Consider the following 14888-nt stretch of genomic DNA (forward strand, 5'->3'; position numbering starts at 1 on the left):
AGGTGGGCGCTCTCCCGCGCGGCGCGGGCACCAATCCGTTAGTGGGCCGGTGGGACGGTCTCACCCGGGGCAGCTGGGTGTGGGCCGACGAGGATTGTGCGGCCAGATTCGTCCGTGGGGGGCTTCATCCCGACATAGCTCGGGATTTGTACACCCTGTCCTCCGAGATCTTGCTTAGCAAATCCGCTAAGTCGGTGTTGTGGGTAAGTGTTGTTTCATCCTCCTGCTTGTACGTTTTTTTGGACAGACTTTGTTTTGACCTCACCCTTTCCCTAGGGCAACCACTACGTTGCCGCGCTGATGGACCGCGTCCATGACGCGGGATGAGTTATCGCCGCCCTGAGCAGCCACAATGCCAAGCTCCGGAGGTAGGCAGAAGAAGCTCGGGCTAGAGCGGGTCCCGAGGCGATCGCGGCGGCCGAGCAGCGCGCCTCGGATTTGGAGATGGAGGTGACGCGCCTTCGATCTAAGCTCCAGGCATCCGCGGAGCGGCTCGTGGAGTTCCAGGCGCGGCTGGAGGCGTACGAGGAGCGTAATGCGGAGCTCCAGACGTATTTGAGGGCGTCGGTGGCCGAGGCTCGCTCGGTGAGGACGAACTCTCTCGAACTAATCCGGCGCCTCGAAGAGTCGCGAGCCGAGGCGCGGGGGGCCTCCGAGGCCCTTGATGCCGAGATCCGCCAAAGGCCGGGGAGGGATAAGAAGCTGATCGAGGACTACAAGGGTTCCTCGGGCTTCCAGCTCGGCCTTGTTCGGACCGGGCAGGTCTCGTATGAGTACGGGTATCGAGTTGCCCTTGCTCATTTCAAGGCGCACAATCCTGACTCGGAGGTCGTAGAGGATCCCTTTGGTTCCTTCCCCGAGGATCTGGGCGCCAACATGCCAGCTGAGGTTCCCTTCGACGACAGCCCAGATACCCCCGAGGAATGAAGACCTCTGTACTTTTTGCTTTGTTTTGTAACGCGCTTTTTGAATGGACATGGTCTCTCTCTTCTTCTCAGTTGACTGTCTGCGTCCTGGTACGGCTCTGTCTTTGGCCAAGTCTTTGCTTACGGAAAGAACCTTTTGATATTTTGGGTGTTTCAAGTCCTTGGCAGGGTGACCCATCATTGTGGTGAGTCGGAATGTACCGGTTCCGATGACTTCGGTCACCCGATAAGGGCCTTCCCAGTTTGTCACGGACTTAGCTGGTTTTTCCTAAATTGTGTGGCACCCTTGCGTGTCCGTCCGCAAAGGTCAGCCTCCCCGAAGCCTCCCATTGACCCTTAGGACCACCAAAAGAGAGAACGGGTTAGAGAGAACGCCTCAATCGGGATCCACAAGCAAACATCTTCGAAAAACACTTCATAGACAATACAAATTACAAATAGACTTTACAAGCTCTGAACAGTGGCACAACAAAGGGTAAAATGGTCCATTACAGACCGAATATCTCTCGCACGTGTCCACATGACATAACCTTTATTTACAAGCCTAAAGAGGCCACCAACCCAACTAAAATGGGACTATTAAGCCTTCGGCCGCCCCTTTACATGCTGTACAAGGCATGAACATGCCAAAAGACACGAACATACATAAGCATTACATTAAACACCTTGTTTAAAAGTTTGTCCGTGATAAGCTGGGAGCCAACTTGCCTCGTGCCCGGGTCGGGTCGCTGACCTCGGTCCTCCGTAGGACTAGGTCGCCTAGTTTGATGGGTCGGGGTCGTACTTTTCGGTTGTAAACTCTCGTGACCGCTCTTTTATAAGAGAGGGCTCTTACGTGTGCGTCGGCGCGCCGCTCCTCCAGCAGATCGAGGGCGGCTCGAAATCCTTCGTCCGAGGCTTCCTTGTCATAGCTTCGTGTTCGAAGGGTGGCGATGGCTACCTCGGGTGGGAGAACAGCTTTAGTTCCGAATGCGAGGCTGTAAGGGGACTCTCCAGTTGCGGTTTTGGGAGTGGTGCGTAGCGCTCATAGCACGCTCGGGAGTTCGTCTGTCCAAGCTGATCGGGCCGCGGATACTCTTCTTTTGAGCCCGTCTAGGATGGACCGGTTGGTAACCTCCGCCAGCCCGTTTGTCTAAGGGTGAGCTACTGAGCTGAATCTTAGCTGGATTCCGTGGTTTGCGCAGAACTCCCGAAACTTTCGACCAACGAACTTGGGCCCATATTCCGTGATGATGGTGTTCGGCAGGCCAAACCGAGTCACCAAGTTCTTCAACATGAATTTTTCTATTTGTCGTTCCGTGATTGTCGCCAATGGCTCGGCCTCTACCCATTTTGTGAAATAATCTACGCCTACGACGATGTATCTCCGCTGTCCCGAAGCTGGGGGGAAGGGACCGAGGAGGTCCAAACCCCATTGCGTGAACGGCCACGCGCAGTCGATGGGGTTTAACGGGACTGCGGGTAGCCGGGGTGTGCGGGCGTGTTCTTGGCATGAGTGACACCGTTGCACGTGGGCCTTTGCATCCCGACACATGGTCGGCCAGTAATAACCTTGGCGGAGTATTTTATGTGCCAGGGTCCGCCCGCCGATGTGTTCCTTGCAGACCCCTTCGTGGACCTCAGCCAGGACGGTCCGGGCTTCGTCGGGCTCTAAGCACCGTAGGAGGGGGTTCGAGAAGGACCGCTTGTAGAGCCGTCTACCCACCTCGGTGTACCATGCATGTGCATAGGCGCCGAGCTGTCGCTTTGTCAGGCGGGAGAGTCCCGTCCCGTTTGAAGCAGAGCAGTTCTTGTACCCAGGTAGTAGGTGCGCTACTCGAGGTTGCGGCTGCGATTTCGATGGCGCGGGCAGGTAGCTCCTCGACCTCGGGCCTGACTTCGGGGGCTGGTTTTGATGCCAGCTTAGCTAGTGTGTCGGCGCACTCGTTTTCTCCCCTTGGGACGTTAGATAATGTAAAATGAAGGAACTTGGCGGTCAGGTTCTTTACCTGTGCCAGGTATTTCGCCATGGTCGGGTCGCGGGCCTCGTATCCCCCGTTGAGTTGCTCGGCCACTAGTTGGGAGTCGGTGAGGACGCGGATGGCGACCACCTGCATCTCGAGGGCCAACTTGAGTCCTGCTAGAAGCGTCTCGTATTCCGCCTCGTTGTTGGTGGCCCGGAACCCGAAGCGGAGGGAGCGCTCGAACGACCGCCCGTCGGGAGCCTGCAACACCAGCCCCGCGCCAGCACCTTTTGAGTTGGTTGATCCGTCGATGTGCAGGACCCAAGCCTCGGGGGGCTGTCCGAGGATCTCGTCCCTGATCTGGGTTAACTCCGCGATGAAGTCGGTCACGGACTGGGCTTTGATAGCTGTCCTGGGCACGTATTGAATGTCATGCTCGCCGAGCTCCACCACCCATTTGAGAAGTCATCTTGCAACATCGAACTTAGACAAGACCTGTCGAAGCGGCTAGTCCGTAATGACCTCCACCGGGTGAGCCTGGAAATAGGGGCGTAGCTTCCGGACGGACAATATGAGCGCGAGCGCTAGCTTCTCAATCGGTGGGTACCGTTCCTCAGGACCGTTGAGGATGTGGCTGATATAATAGACCGGGAGCTGCTCACCGGAACCTTCCTTAACCAGGACGGAGCTTACTGCGTGTGGGGAGGCAGCTAGGTAGATGCTCAGCTTCTCCCCGAGAGAGACTGAGGCAAGCCGAGGGAGGTTGGCCAAGTGTTGTTTCATTTGCTTGAGGGCTTCCTCGCATTCTGCCGTCCATTGGAAACCTTTCGGGTTCTTCAGCGCCCTGAAGAAGGGGAGGCAGCGATCACCTGATCGGGCAAGGAAGCGGGACATGGCGACGAGCTTTCCGTTGAGGCGCAGCAAGTCTTTGATCGTCCGGGGTGATTGCATATTGATGATCGCCTGGACCTTCTCCGGGTCGGCGTCAATTCCTCTTTCGTGTATAATGAACCCGAGGAACTTCCCTGACGTGACGCTGAAGGCGCACTTCATGGGGTTGAGTCGCATGCCGAACTTGCGCAGCGTGGCGAATGCCTCGGTCAGGTTGGCTAGATGAGCTCCGGCCTCTTGGCTTTTCACAATCATGTCGTCAACGTATACTTCCATGTTCCGCCCGATTTGGTGGGCGAACATCTTGTTCACCGTTCTCTGGTATGTTGCCCCGGCGTTCTTTAATCCGAAGGGCATGACTTTGTAAAAGTAAGCCCCTTGATCGGTGAGAAAGGCCGTGTGATCTTGATCTTCGGGTGTCATTTTGATCTGGTTATATCCCGAGAAGGCGTCCATAAATGAGAGGCGGGCATGACCTGTCGTGGCGTCGACCAACTGGTCGACCTTCGGAAGGGGATAGCAGTCCTTCGGGCATGCATTGTTGAGACTGGTGTAATCAACGCACATCCTCCAGCTTCCATTAGCTTTCTTGGCGAGGACTGCATTGGATAGCCATTGCGGGTATCTGGCTTCTTTTATGAAGCCTGCCTCCAAGAGTCGAGCCACTTCTTCTCGCACGGCTACCTGCCGCTCTGGGGCCTGCCGTCTCAGCTTTTGTTTTACCGGGCGGGCGTCAGGTGAGATACTGAGGTCATGTCAGAGGGCGACCAGGCGAAGACATCAGCGTTCTTCTGTAGGAGGCCGACGAGCTGTCCTCGTTCTTGCTCGGGTAGCTCTGACCTGATCCTAACCGTCTGCTCAGGCCGATCCTCCAGCAGTGGCACAGTGATGGTGGACCCCCTCGGCTCAAGATGGGGGGCTGGCTTCTGCGTTTCCCGAGGGTCTGCCAACGGTGATTCGAGCCTAGCCCTCTTGTGTAACGAGACGGCGGTCAGGTAGCAGCGTCGGGATTCTTGAGGACTTCCTGTGATCTCTCCGGTCTCGGCGTGGGTCGGGAACTTCACAGTTTGGTAGTAGGTCGAGACGACGGCTCTGATTTTGTTGAGGGTCAGCCAACCGAGAATGACGTTGTATGCGACGAGGAGGTCGATCACCAAGAAGGTGGTCATTACTGTCTTCAACCTCGGCGGGGCCCCTAGGGTCTGCTAGTCATAAGTGCCCAGCAAGCCAATCACGTGAGTGATGGCACGTGTGACTTGATACAGAATCTTTTTGCTTATTATATTTTGGCGTATATCACTTTATAACTATTGCATAAATGCATATATATTGTGATGTCCTTAGATTTGTGCAATGGGAATCGGATCGTGATGAGATCACGATAATGAGATCGATTCACCTTTAAACACATATCCTAAATAATCCCGGTCATAGGTTACTCGAGAGGGACATCGTGATAACCGGATAGACTGGTGTGCTGTATACCCGTCCATATGATGGATGCAGCTGGTCTCATAGCTGCTCGTGTAGGGACACTAGGGATACAGTACAGGTGCTCATTGGAGAATGAGTTCACTGATTGATCCGCTTACGGAATGCTGGATGGTTGATGATGCCTTATTGTCAGACAACGATTCCGTAGTCCTAGTGGTGTATCTGGTTCTTAGACTTGAGACACCAAGGATGTCCTGTATGAGTGCTCCACTCTTTGATACCAGACTTATAGGTTTGGCTGTTCCCAGATCTAGTACAGCTGGTCATTGGGAGTGGTAGTCGACCTTACGAGGGCTATTGAGTGTCGATAGAGGATCATCCACTCTCGGTATCATGAGAGGAATATCCCATGTGTTCTTGCTCAGACAAATCCCTGGCCAGGGTCATTCGGGTTGAGAGAGAAAGAGTTCTCCGGGAGAATCCGATTAGAGCGAGACTCGAGTAGAAACCGTATGGGTCTGACAGCACCATGCTCGATATACGGTCTCTGGGATATTAGATGGATGAGGGACTATAGGTACATGGTAACTGAGGACAGACAGGTCCAATGGATTGGATTCCCCTGTATCGTCTGGGGACTACGGCGTAGTGGCCTAGTACTTCCGTAGTCGATGAGTCGAGTGAATTATTACAGAGATAATAATTCACTTAGTTAGAAGGAGTTCTGACAGGTATGACTCACGGCCAGCTCGATATTGGGCCTAGAGGGTCACACACATATGGTAGGCATTGCGATGAGTAGAGGTTCGGATATGAGATATCCGACGGAGCCCTTGTCTTATTGGATGCAGATCCAATACCCACTAGGGAAAGGACCCATTAGGGTTTTGACACGGGATCTCTATAAATAGGAGGGATTCACAGCCTCATAGGCTAGAGTCTTTGCTTGCCCTTCCTATTCTCCTCTCCCTCTCCACCTCAGAGTAGGCCTGGAGTTTTGAGGAGCGTCGTCGCAACCCTGCTGTGTGGATCACCGCTAGAGAGGAGGACGCTTGACCTCCTTCACCCTCTCCTAAGAATCTGCAAGGAAACAGGGATATACGATCTCCCTAGGTAACACAATCTCTATACGCAGTTTTGTGTTTTTGCGGATTTTGCGCACCAATCTTCGCACGACGATGAACATCTTTTTGGGAATCGGGGATTTTTGTTTTCTTGTTCTTCCGCTGCGCATATGATGTCGCTCCCCCCCTATGATTTCCCAACAGTGGTATCAGAGCCAGGTTGTTCGTGCGAATGATTGGTTTTTGAACTGCGTGTGTTGTGTTTAGGAAGAATATTGACGTCAAAATCGTTGACGCAAAAGCGAGGAAGGGCAGCAACAGTTGCTGCCCTCGATCTGCATGCCTGCAGCCACCTGCAGCGGCAGCCGCAGCCGCAGCCAGGCAGCACAGCGCCGGCGCATGCGCAAGCGCTATGCCTGCAGCAGCCGGCCGGCGGTCTGCTTGCAGCAGGCTTGCTGCCGACGGGGCTGGCAACCCACGGGCAGAGGCGCCGCAGGGCAGCGGCGCCTACCGCCGCAGGGCAGCGACGTGCGACGCCTGCCGCCGCAGGGCAGCGACGCGCGACGCCTGCCGCCGCTACTCCCGCGGGCGAAACCCCCCCCACAGGGGCGGCCGCCCGGCGGGACAGCACCGCCTGCGGAGGCAGCGACGCCCGAAGGGAGAGCCCACCTGCAGCGACGCCTGCCGCCGCTACTCCCGCGGGCGAAACCCCCCTCACAGGGGCGGCCGCCTGGCGGGACAGCACCGCCCGCGGAGGCGGCGGCGCCCGAAGAGGGCGCCCACCCGCAGCGGCATCGCCGCCAGCGGGCGTGCCGCCTGCAGGCGAGGGCAGTGCCCTCGCCCCGCCGCACAGGCCGCCGCCGGCAGGGTGGCGGCGGCGGCAGCAGCGAAAAGGGGAAAGGGTATTAGGGTTTTCGGCGCAAAAGACAGTTTTGCCCCTTGGAATTTGAAAAATTCCAGTTTCTGTCTTTTGTCCAAATTACGAAAATACCCTTAGGAATTGAGAAATTCCCTATATATCCCTGATTTCAGAAAATATTAATTAATTAAAAGGTTTAGTTGATTATTATTTTTATTATTATCTAGTAGTCCTACATGATGATGATTATTTATACATGTGATGTATGATGAGTGGACGGATGATCATGGACCGTGTGATGTGTGTACTTGTGATTATTATTATTGAGGTCTGCGAACCTCCATTATATTTCTCGTTTATTGTCGGGCCTGCGTGCCTATGATTAAGTTGTAATCACATGAGGAGGCGCAGCGGGAGCGTGGAAGCCATAGCGGGACTCACGAGACGGACGATCGTGATGCATGGAGATGCATCAAGATGTCGACGGAACCGACGAGGACGAGATGGACGATCACAAGGCATGGAGATGCACCGTTGCACACATAGATCTTGATGTGAGTGATTAGGCCTACTGGCTCGGGCCTAATCATATTAGGTTGTGGTCCATGATCATCTGGTGTGATTGCTTATACACATACTAGATATGTATATATATTTGCATGCGATGTAGATATATATTAAATATGTATATGTGTGACATGTCATATTAGGAGACCAAATCATAGAAACATCTCTCGATAATATTAAGTCGGTAAACGTGAGGCAATTAGATTGACCCACGTGGCCTTCCATCGTTATGAGTAGGAACCGAATCCCGGTGTAGGTTGAGTTGGTCGAGTCCCTCGAGACTCACCTATATCGCGATTCGCTATCTTGCTTACGACATAGAGATGTCACCGGTGACCTGAGGGCATGATATGCTTGGTCGAGTCCCTCGAGGGTATATCATCAAATCAGACTCATCTTGTAACGAAGGTGTTGACTTAACCGAGCATCATGGTTGGTCGAGTCCCTCGAGGCCATGGTGATTCGGAGGCCGAACAGGACGGGAATCACAAGGAGTTGTGATCGGCAAGAGTTGTCTACCTTTTAGGCTTAGTGTGATTGGTCGAGTCCCTCGAGGTTACACTAAGACGCTGATTGGATCCTGATCCCCACTAGAAGTCTGCCGGAGACTTCCGTTTCACGTGCTGAGGGTGTCGCGTGACTCGTTAGTAAAATAGTGGGAGCATATTAAGATAGAAGTCCATATCTTGATAGTTTATTTCTTGCAAAATCTGCATGTTATTCATTTTTGCTACATCTTTATTTTCAGAAAATGTCGCTTTCAAATCCCTTACGTGGCATACTTGATGTCAACCGCCTCACTGGTCCAAATTATACGGATTGGCTCCGTAACTTGAGAATTGTTCTCACAGCGGAGAAAATCGTGTACGTCCTTGATACAGTGATGCCTACGCCCGAAGAAGGGGCAAGCGAGGATGAGATCGCTCGCTACGTGAAGTACATTGATGACTCCACTCTTGCTCAGTGCTATATGTTGGGCTCTATGACTCCAGAGTTACAGAGACAACATGAAAAGATGGATGCCAGATCCATTCTCCTACATGTCCGTAAATTGTTTGAGGAACAGGGAAGGACTCAACGATATGAGATATCCAAGAGCCTTTTCCGCGCTAGGATGTCTGAGGGGACACCGGTTCAGAACCATGTCCTAAAGATGATTGAGTGGATAGAGAAACTCACAGGTCTAGGAATGGTCCTAGAGGATAACTTGTGTGTGGACATTGTGCTTCAGTCCCTACCAGATTCCTTTTCACAGTTCATAATGAATTTTAATATGAACAAGCTTGAGGTGACTCTCCCAGAGCTCCTCAATATGTTGAGGGAGGCAGAGAGTACTATTAAGAAAGAGAAGCCAGTTCTCTACACTGGTGAGACCAGAAAGAAAAGGAAAGCAGAAAGGTCCCTTAAGAAGGGAAAGGGCAAAGGCAAACAAGGTAAAGCAAAGGTTGCTAAGAAAGACCCAACAAAGGACAAAGGCCAGTGCTTCCACTGTGGTAAAGATGGGCACTGGAAGAGAAACTGCAAAGAGTACCTTGCAGAAAGGGCGAAACAAAAGCTTGATGAAGCTTCAGGTACATTCATGATCAGTCTCCATTTGTCAGACTCTTATGATAACACATGGGTATTAGATACCGGTAGTGCTTATCATATATGTAATTCGTTGCAGGTTCTGGCAAGGCCTAGGAGACTAGAGAGAGGCGAGATGGACCTCAAGATGGGTAATGGAGCAAAAGTTGCTGTATTAGCTGTTGGCGAGGTCGCCCTACATCTGCCTAGTGGAGCTTTTATTGCATTAGATGCATGTTATTTTGTTCCTTCAATTATCAAAAACATTATCTCCATTTCATGTTTAACAGTTAGTGGATATAAATTTGTTTTTGAGAACAATGGTTGTTCGATATTATTAGATGATAAGATCATCACGAAAGGAACATTGCATAATGGTTTATTTATGTTAGACACCACTCCACATATCATGAATATAAATGTGTCCAAAAGGAAACGAGATGAGTTGAACAGTGCATACTTGTGGCATTGTAGGCTAGGTCACATCCATGAAAGAAGGATTCAAAAGTTGCTAAATGATGGATATCTAGATCCATTCGACTATGTGTCATATGCAACTTGTGAGCCTTGCATTCGTGGAAAACTGACCAACTCTCCATTTAGTGGAACTGGAGAGAGAGCCACTGAGTTGTTGGAACTCATACATAGTGATGTATGTGGACCCATGTCAACTCATGCCATTGAAGGTTACTCCTACTTCATTACATTTACTGATGATTTCTCAAGGTATGGATATGTGTACTTAATGAAGTACAAGTCCGAGGCCTTTGAGAAATTCAGAGAGTATAAGAATGAGGTGGAGAACCAGACTGGAAAGAGTATCAAAACTCTTCGATCAGATCGAGGAGGTGAGTACTTAAGTACAGAGTTTACTCACTTCCTCAAGGACCATGGGATATTATCCCAATGGACACCTCCTTATACACCTCAGCTCAATGGTGTCTCTGAAAGGAGAAATCGTACATTATTAGATATGGTACGGTCCATGATGAGTTTCGCTGACCTACCCATCTCATTCTGGGGATATGCCCTAGAAACCGCAGCTTACCTTCTGAACAGAGTTCCAACTAAGTCGGTGGTGTCTACACCATATGAGATATGGAAAGGGAAGAAGCCTGATCTTAAAGTAGTTAAGATTTGGGGCTGCTCTGCCCATGTTAAAAGACACAACCCCGATAAGTTAGAATCAAGGACAGGGCGATGTAAATTTGTGGGATACCCCAAGGAAACTTGTGGGTATTACTTCTATCATCTCGAGGACCAAAAGGTCTTTGTAGCTAAGAGAGCAGTGTTCCTTGAGAAGGAACACATTCTTGACGGAGACAGTGGGAGAATGATAGAATTGAGCGAGGTTGGAGAACCAAGCTCAAGCACCACTCTACAGCCCGAGTCTGTTCAGGTATCTAATACACAAGTTTCAACTTTACGCAGGTCTGATAGAGTATCCCATCCTCCTGAGAGATATGTGGGACATATTAGAGCAGAGGATGTAGAGGATATTGATCCTCAGACCTACGAGGAGGCTATTATGAGTATAGACTCCGGGAAGTGGAAAGAAGCCATGAATTCTGAGATGGATTCTATGCACTCCAATAAGGTTTGGAACCTAGTTGATGCACCCGAAGGTATTGTACCCATCGGTTGCAAGTGGATCTTTAAGAAAAAGATCGGAGTAGATGGAAAGGTAGAGACCTATAAAGCAAGGCTAGTGGCTAAGGGGTATCGTCAAAGGCAAGGTGTTGACTACGACGAAACTTTCTCACCCGTAGCAATGCTAAAATCCATCAGAATTCTATTGGCTATTGCAGCACACTATGATTATGAGATCTGGCAGATGGATGTGAAAATCGCATTCCTCAACGGGAACCTGGAGGAGGAGGTGTATATGATGCAACCTGAGGGATTCGTGTCCAAGAACTGCCCAGATAAGGTGTGTAGGTTGCTTAGATCCATTTATGGACTAAAGCAAGCTTCCCGAAGTTGGAACATAAGATTTGATGAGGCAATCAGATCTTATGACTTCGTTAAGAACGAAGATGAGCCTTGTGTATACAGAAAGGTAAGTGGGAGCGCTATTAGCTTTTTGGTGTTATATGTGGATGACATCCTCATCATTGGGAATGACATAGGAATGCTATCCACAATAAAGGCTTGGTTATCTAGACACTTCTCCATGAAGGACTTAGGAGAAGCATCTTATATCTTGGGGATTAGAATCTATAGAGATAGATCCAAAAGGATGCTTGGCTTGTCCCAGTCCAGGTACATAGAAACTATTGTCAAAAGGTTTGGCATGGAAAATTCCAAAAGAGGTCTCATACCGATGAGACATGGGATATCGCTTTCTACGAGTATGTCCCCAAAGACTCCAGAAGAAAGGGCGAACATGGATATGATACCTTATGCCTCAGCAATAGGGTCTATCATGTATGCCATGCTATGTACTAGGCCTGATATAGCGCATGCTCTGAGTGTCACGAGCAGGTATCAGGCGGATCCAGGCTTGGAGCACTGGAAAGCAGTAAAGTGTATCCTTAAGTACTTGAGAAGGACTAAGGATCTTTTACTAGTATATGGAGGTAATAGCCTTAAGGTTGAAGGCTACACTGACTCAAGTTTTCAATCTGATGTCGATGATAGCAAGTCAAATTCAGGGTATGTGTACACCTTGAATGGAGGAGCAGTGTGCTGGAAGAGTTCCAAGCAAGATACCACTGCTGACTCGACCATAGAGGCGGAGTACATTGCTGCATCAGATGCAGCAAAGGAGGGAGTCTGGGTGAAGAAGTTCATCACAGATTTGGGAGTCGATACAGATAGCGACAAGTCGACTTCCTTATATTGCGACAACTATAGGGTGATTACTCAAATAAGGGAACCCGGGTCTCATCAGAAGTGTTCTGAGGAGGTTCCACCTTATAAGAGAGATCGTAACCCGAGGAGATGTAGCAGTGGAAAGAGTTCCATCCGAAGATAACATTGCAGATCCACTTACAAAGCCATTGTCTCAGATTGTCTTTGAGCGTCACAGGGGTCTGATGGGGATCAGACACATAGGTGATTGGCTTTAGGTCAAGTGGGAGATTGCTAGTCATAAGTGCCCAGCAAGCCAATCACGTGAGTGATGGCACGTGTGACTTGATACAGAATCTTTTTGCTTATTATATTTTGGCGTATATCACTTTATAACTATTGCATAAATGCATATATATTGTGATGTCCTTAGATTTGTGCAATGGGAATCGGATCGTGATGAGATCACGATAATGAGATCGATTCACCTTTAAACACATATCCTAAATAATCCCGGTCATAGGTTACTCGAGAGGGACATCGTGATAACCGGATAGACTGGTGTGCTGTATACCCGTCCATATGATGGATGCAGCTGGTCTCATAGCTGCTCGTGTAGGGACACTAGGGATACAGTACAAGTGCTCATTGGAGAATGAGTTCACTGATTGATCCGCTTACGGAATGCTGGATGGTTGATGATGCCTTATTGTCAGACAACGATTCCGTAGTCCTAGTGGTGTATCTGGTTCTTAGACTTGAGACACCAAGGATGTCCTGTATGAGTGCTCCACTCTTTGATACCAGACTTATAGGTTTGGCTGTTCCCAGATCTAGTACAGCTGGTCATTGGGAGTGGTAGTCGACCTTACGAGGGCTATTGAGTGTCGATAGAGGATCATCCACTCTCGGTATCATGAGAGGAATATCCCATGTGTTCTTGCTCAGACAAATCCCTGGCCAGGGTCATTCGGGTTGAGAGAGAAAGAGTTCTCCGGGAGAATCCGATTAGAGCGAGACTCGAGTAGAAACCGTATGGGTCTGACAGCACCATGCTCGATATACGGTCTCTGGGATATTAGATGGATGAGGGACTATAGGTACATGGTAACTGAGGACAGACAGGTCCAATGGATTGGATTCCCCTGTATCGTCTGGGGACTACGGCGTAGTGGCCTAGTACTTCCGTAGTCGATGAGTCGAGTGAATTATTACAGAGATAATAATTCACTTAGTTAGAAGGAGTTCTGACAGGTATGACTCACGGCCAGCTCGATATTGGGCCTAGAGGGTCACACACATATGGTAGGCATTGCGATGAGTAGAGGTTCGGATATGAGATATCCGACGGAGCCCTTGTCTTATTGGATGCAGATCCAATACCCACTAGGGAAAGAACCCATTAGGGTTTTGACACGGGATCTCTATAAATAGGAGGGATTCACAGCCTCATAGGCTAGAGTCTTTGCTTGCCCTTCCTATTCTCCTCTCCCTCTCCACCTCAGAGTAGGCCTGGAGTTTTGAGGAGCGTCGTCGCAACCCTGCTGTGTGGATCACCGCTAGAGAGGAGGACGCTTGACCTCCTTCACCCTCTCCTAAGAATCTGCAAGGAAACAGGGATATACGATCTCCCTAGGTAACACAATCTCTATACGCAGTTTTGTGTTTTTGCGGATTTTGCGCACCAATCTTCGCACGACGATGAACATCTTTTTGGGAATCGGGGATTTTTGTTTTCTTGTTCTTCCGCTGCGCATATGATGTCACTCCCCCCCTATGATTTCCCAACAGGGTCAAGGGCAAAGTGATCGCCCCTAGTGGTGAGATTGAATCACCGGTGAATCCGGTGAGCGCCGAGGATATCGGCTTCATGTTGTCTCTGGATAGGCCGAGCTTCTGGAAGGCGTCAAAGTAGAGTATGTCGGCCGAGCTCCCGGTATCGACCATGATTCTTCTTACCTGCGCATTGGCGATTCTGGCTGATATCACGAGCGCATTGTCGTGCTCGGCCTGTTCAGATGGCCTGGCCGGGAAGGTGACGTTAGGCCCGGGCGTGTGTCTGGGAGCTTCGGTTGAGCGGCTCTGGCGTATGCTTTCTTTCTGGTCATGGAATCCCCATCAGACGTGGGGCCGCCTGTTATTACGTCGATGTGTCGCTCGACGGGACCCTCCGGTCGTGACGAAGGTTCCTTGTCTGGGCGGAGGTACTGACCGAGGTGCCCCCTACGGATGAGCTCCTCGATTTGTCTCCTTAGCTCCCGACACTGTTCAGTGTCGTGCCCATGTTGCCGGTGGAAGCGACAGTACTTCGATTGGTTCGCCAACGCCCATGGACTTCTCATCGGGTAAGGTTCTTTGAGCAATCCCTTCTCCCTTATGTAAAGGAATATTTCCGTTCGGGACGAGTTCAAGGCTGGGAGAGGGGGCCTCGAAGTCGGCGGGTCGGATCGGTCCAACCTGCGCCGAGATGTCACGGGTTGCTGCTGTCGGGGCGGCTCTGGCTTGGTCGCTTTGTGTCCCCCGGGTCTCCCGGCCATCCATGCTTCCGCGGCGACGAACTGGCTCGCACGTTGGAGCATCTCGGGTATCGTCGTGGGGGGTCGCTCTACTAGGGACCAGAAGAACCGGGAGGGCCGCAAGCCTATCATGAATGCCTGCATCAATAGAGAAGGGTGAGCGTCCGAGAGCCCTTGGATCTGTGTCGTGAAGTGGTTCAAGAAGTGGGAGAGGGACTCATCCTCCCTTTGGTTGAGCCCGAGGAGCAACGTCACGGACGGCTTCGGGCGGGCGTAGGCGAGCAAGTTGAGCTCAAAGTCCCGGGCGAGCTGGTCAAAGGAAGAGATGG

At 50.9% G+C, this 14888-nt stretch overlaps 1 protein-coding gene across 1 annotated transcript; it reads right to left on the minus strand.

Moving 5' to 3' along the window:
- Positions 1-2058: 2058 nt before the first annotated feature.
- Positions 2059-4929, minus strand: LOC135680360 (uncharacterized). The gene is made up of 4 exons (XM_065194240.1): positions 4601-4929; positions 3392-4505; positions 2915-3313; positions 2059-2811 (listed from the first exon to the last, which is right to left on the minus strand). The coding sequence occupies exons 1-4, from the start codon at positions 4927-4929 to the stop codon at positions 2059-2061; spliced, it is 2595 nt and encodes an 864-aa protein (XP_065050312.1).
- Positions 4930-14888: the final 9959 nt, after the last annotated feature.

This window comes from Musa acuminata, chromosome BXJ1-8, assembly GCF_036884655.1.
Source record: "Musa acuminata AAA Group cultivar baxijiao chromosome BXJ1-8, Cavendish_Baxijiao_AAA, whole genome shotgun sequence".
Lineage (NCBI taxonomy): Eukaryota > Viridiplantae > Streptophyta > Magnoliopsida > Zingiberales > Musaceae > Musa > Musa acuminata.

What these genes read in the sequence shown, in the direction of transcription:
- LOC135680360 (XM_065194240.1), bottom strand. Translation starts at nt 4,929, where the DNA reads ATGACCACCTTCTTGGTGATCGACCTCCTCGTCGCATACAACGTCATT. An exon ending in TCCAGGCTCACCCGGTGGAG is followed by an intron (nt 3,314 to 3,391) that starts GTCATTACGGAC and finishes TGGGTGGTGGAG; the next exon opens with CTCGGCGAGCATGACATTCA. An exon ending in TGGCGAAATACCTGGCACAG is followed by an intron (nt 2,812 to 2,914) that starts GTAAAGAACCTG and finishes CATCAAAACCAG; the next exon opens with CCCCCGAAGTCAGGCCCGAG.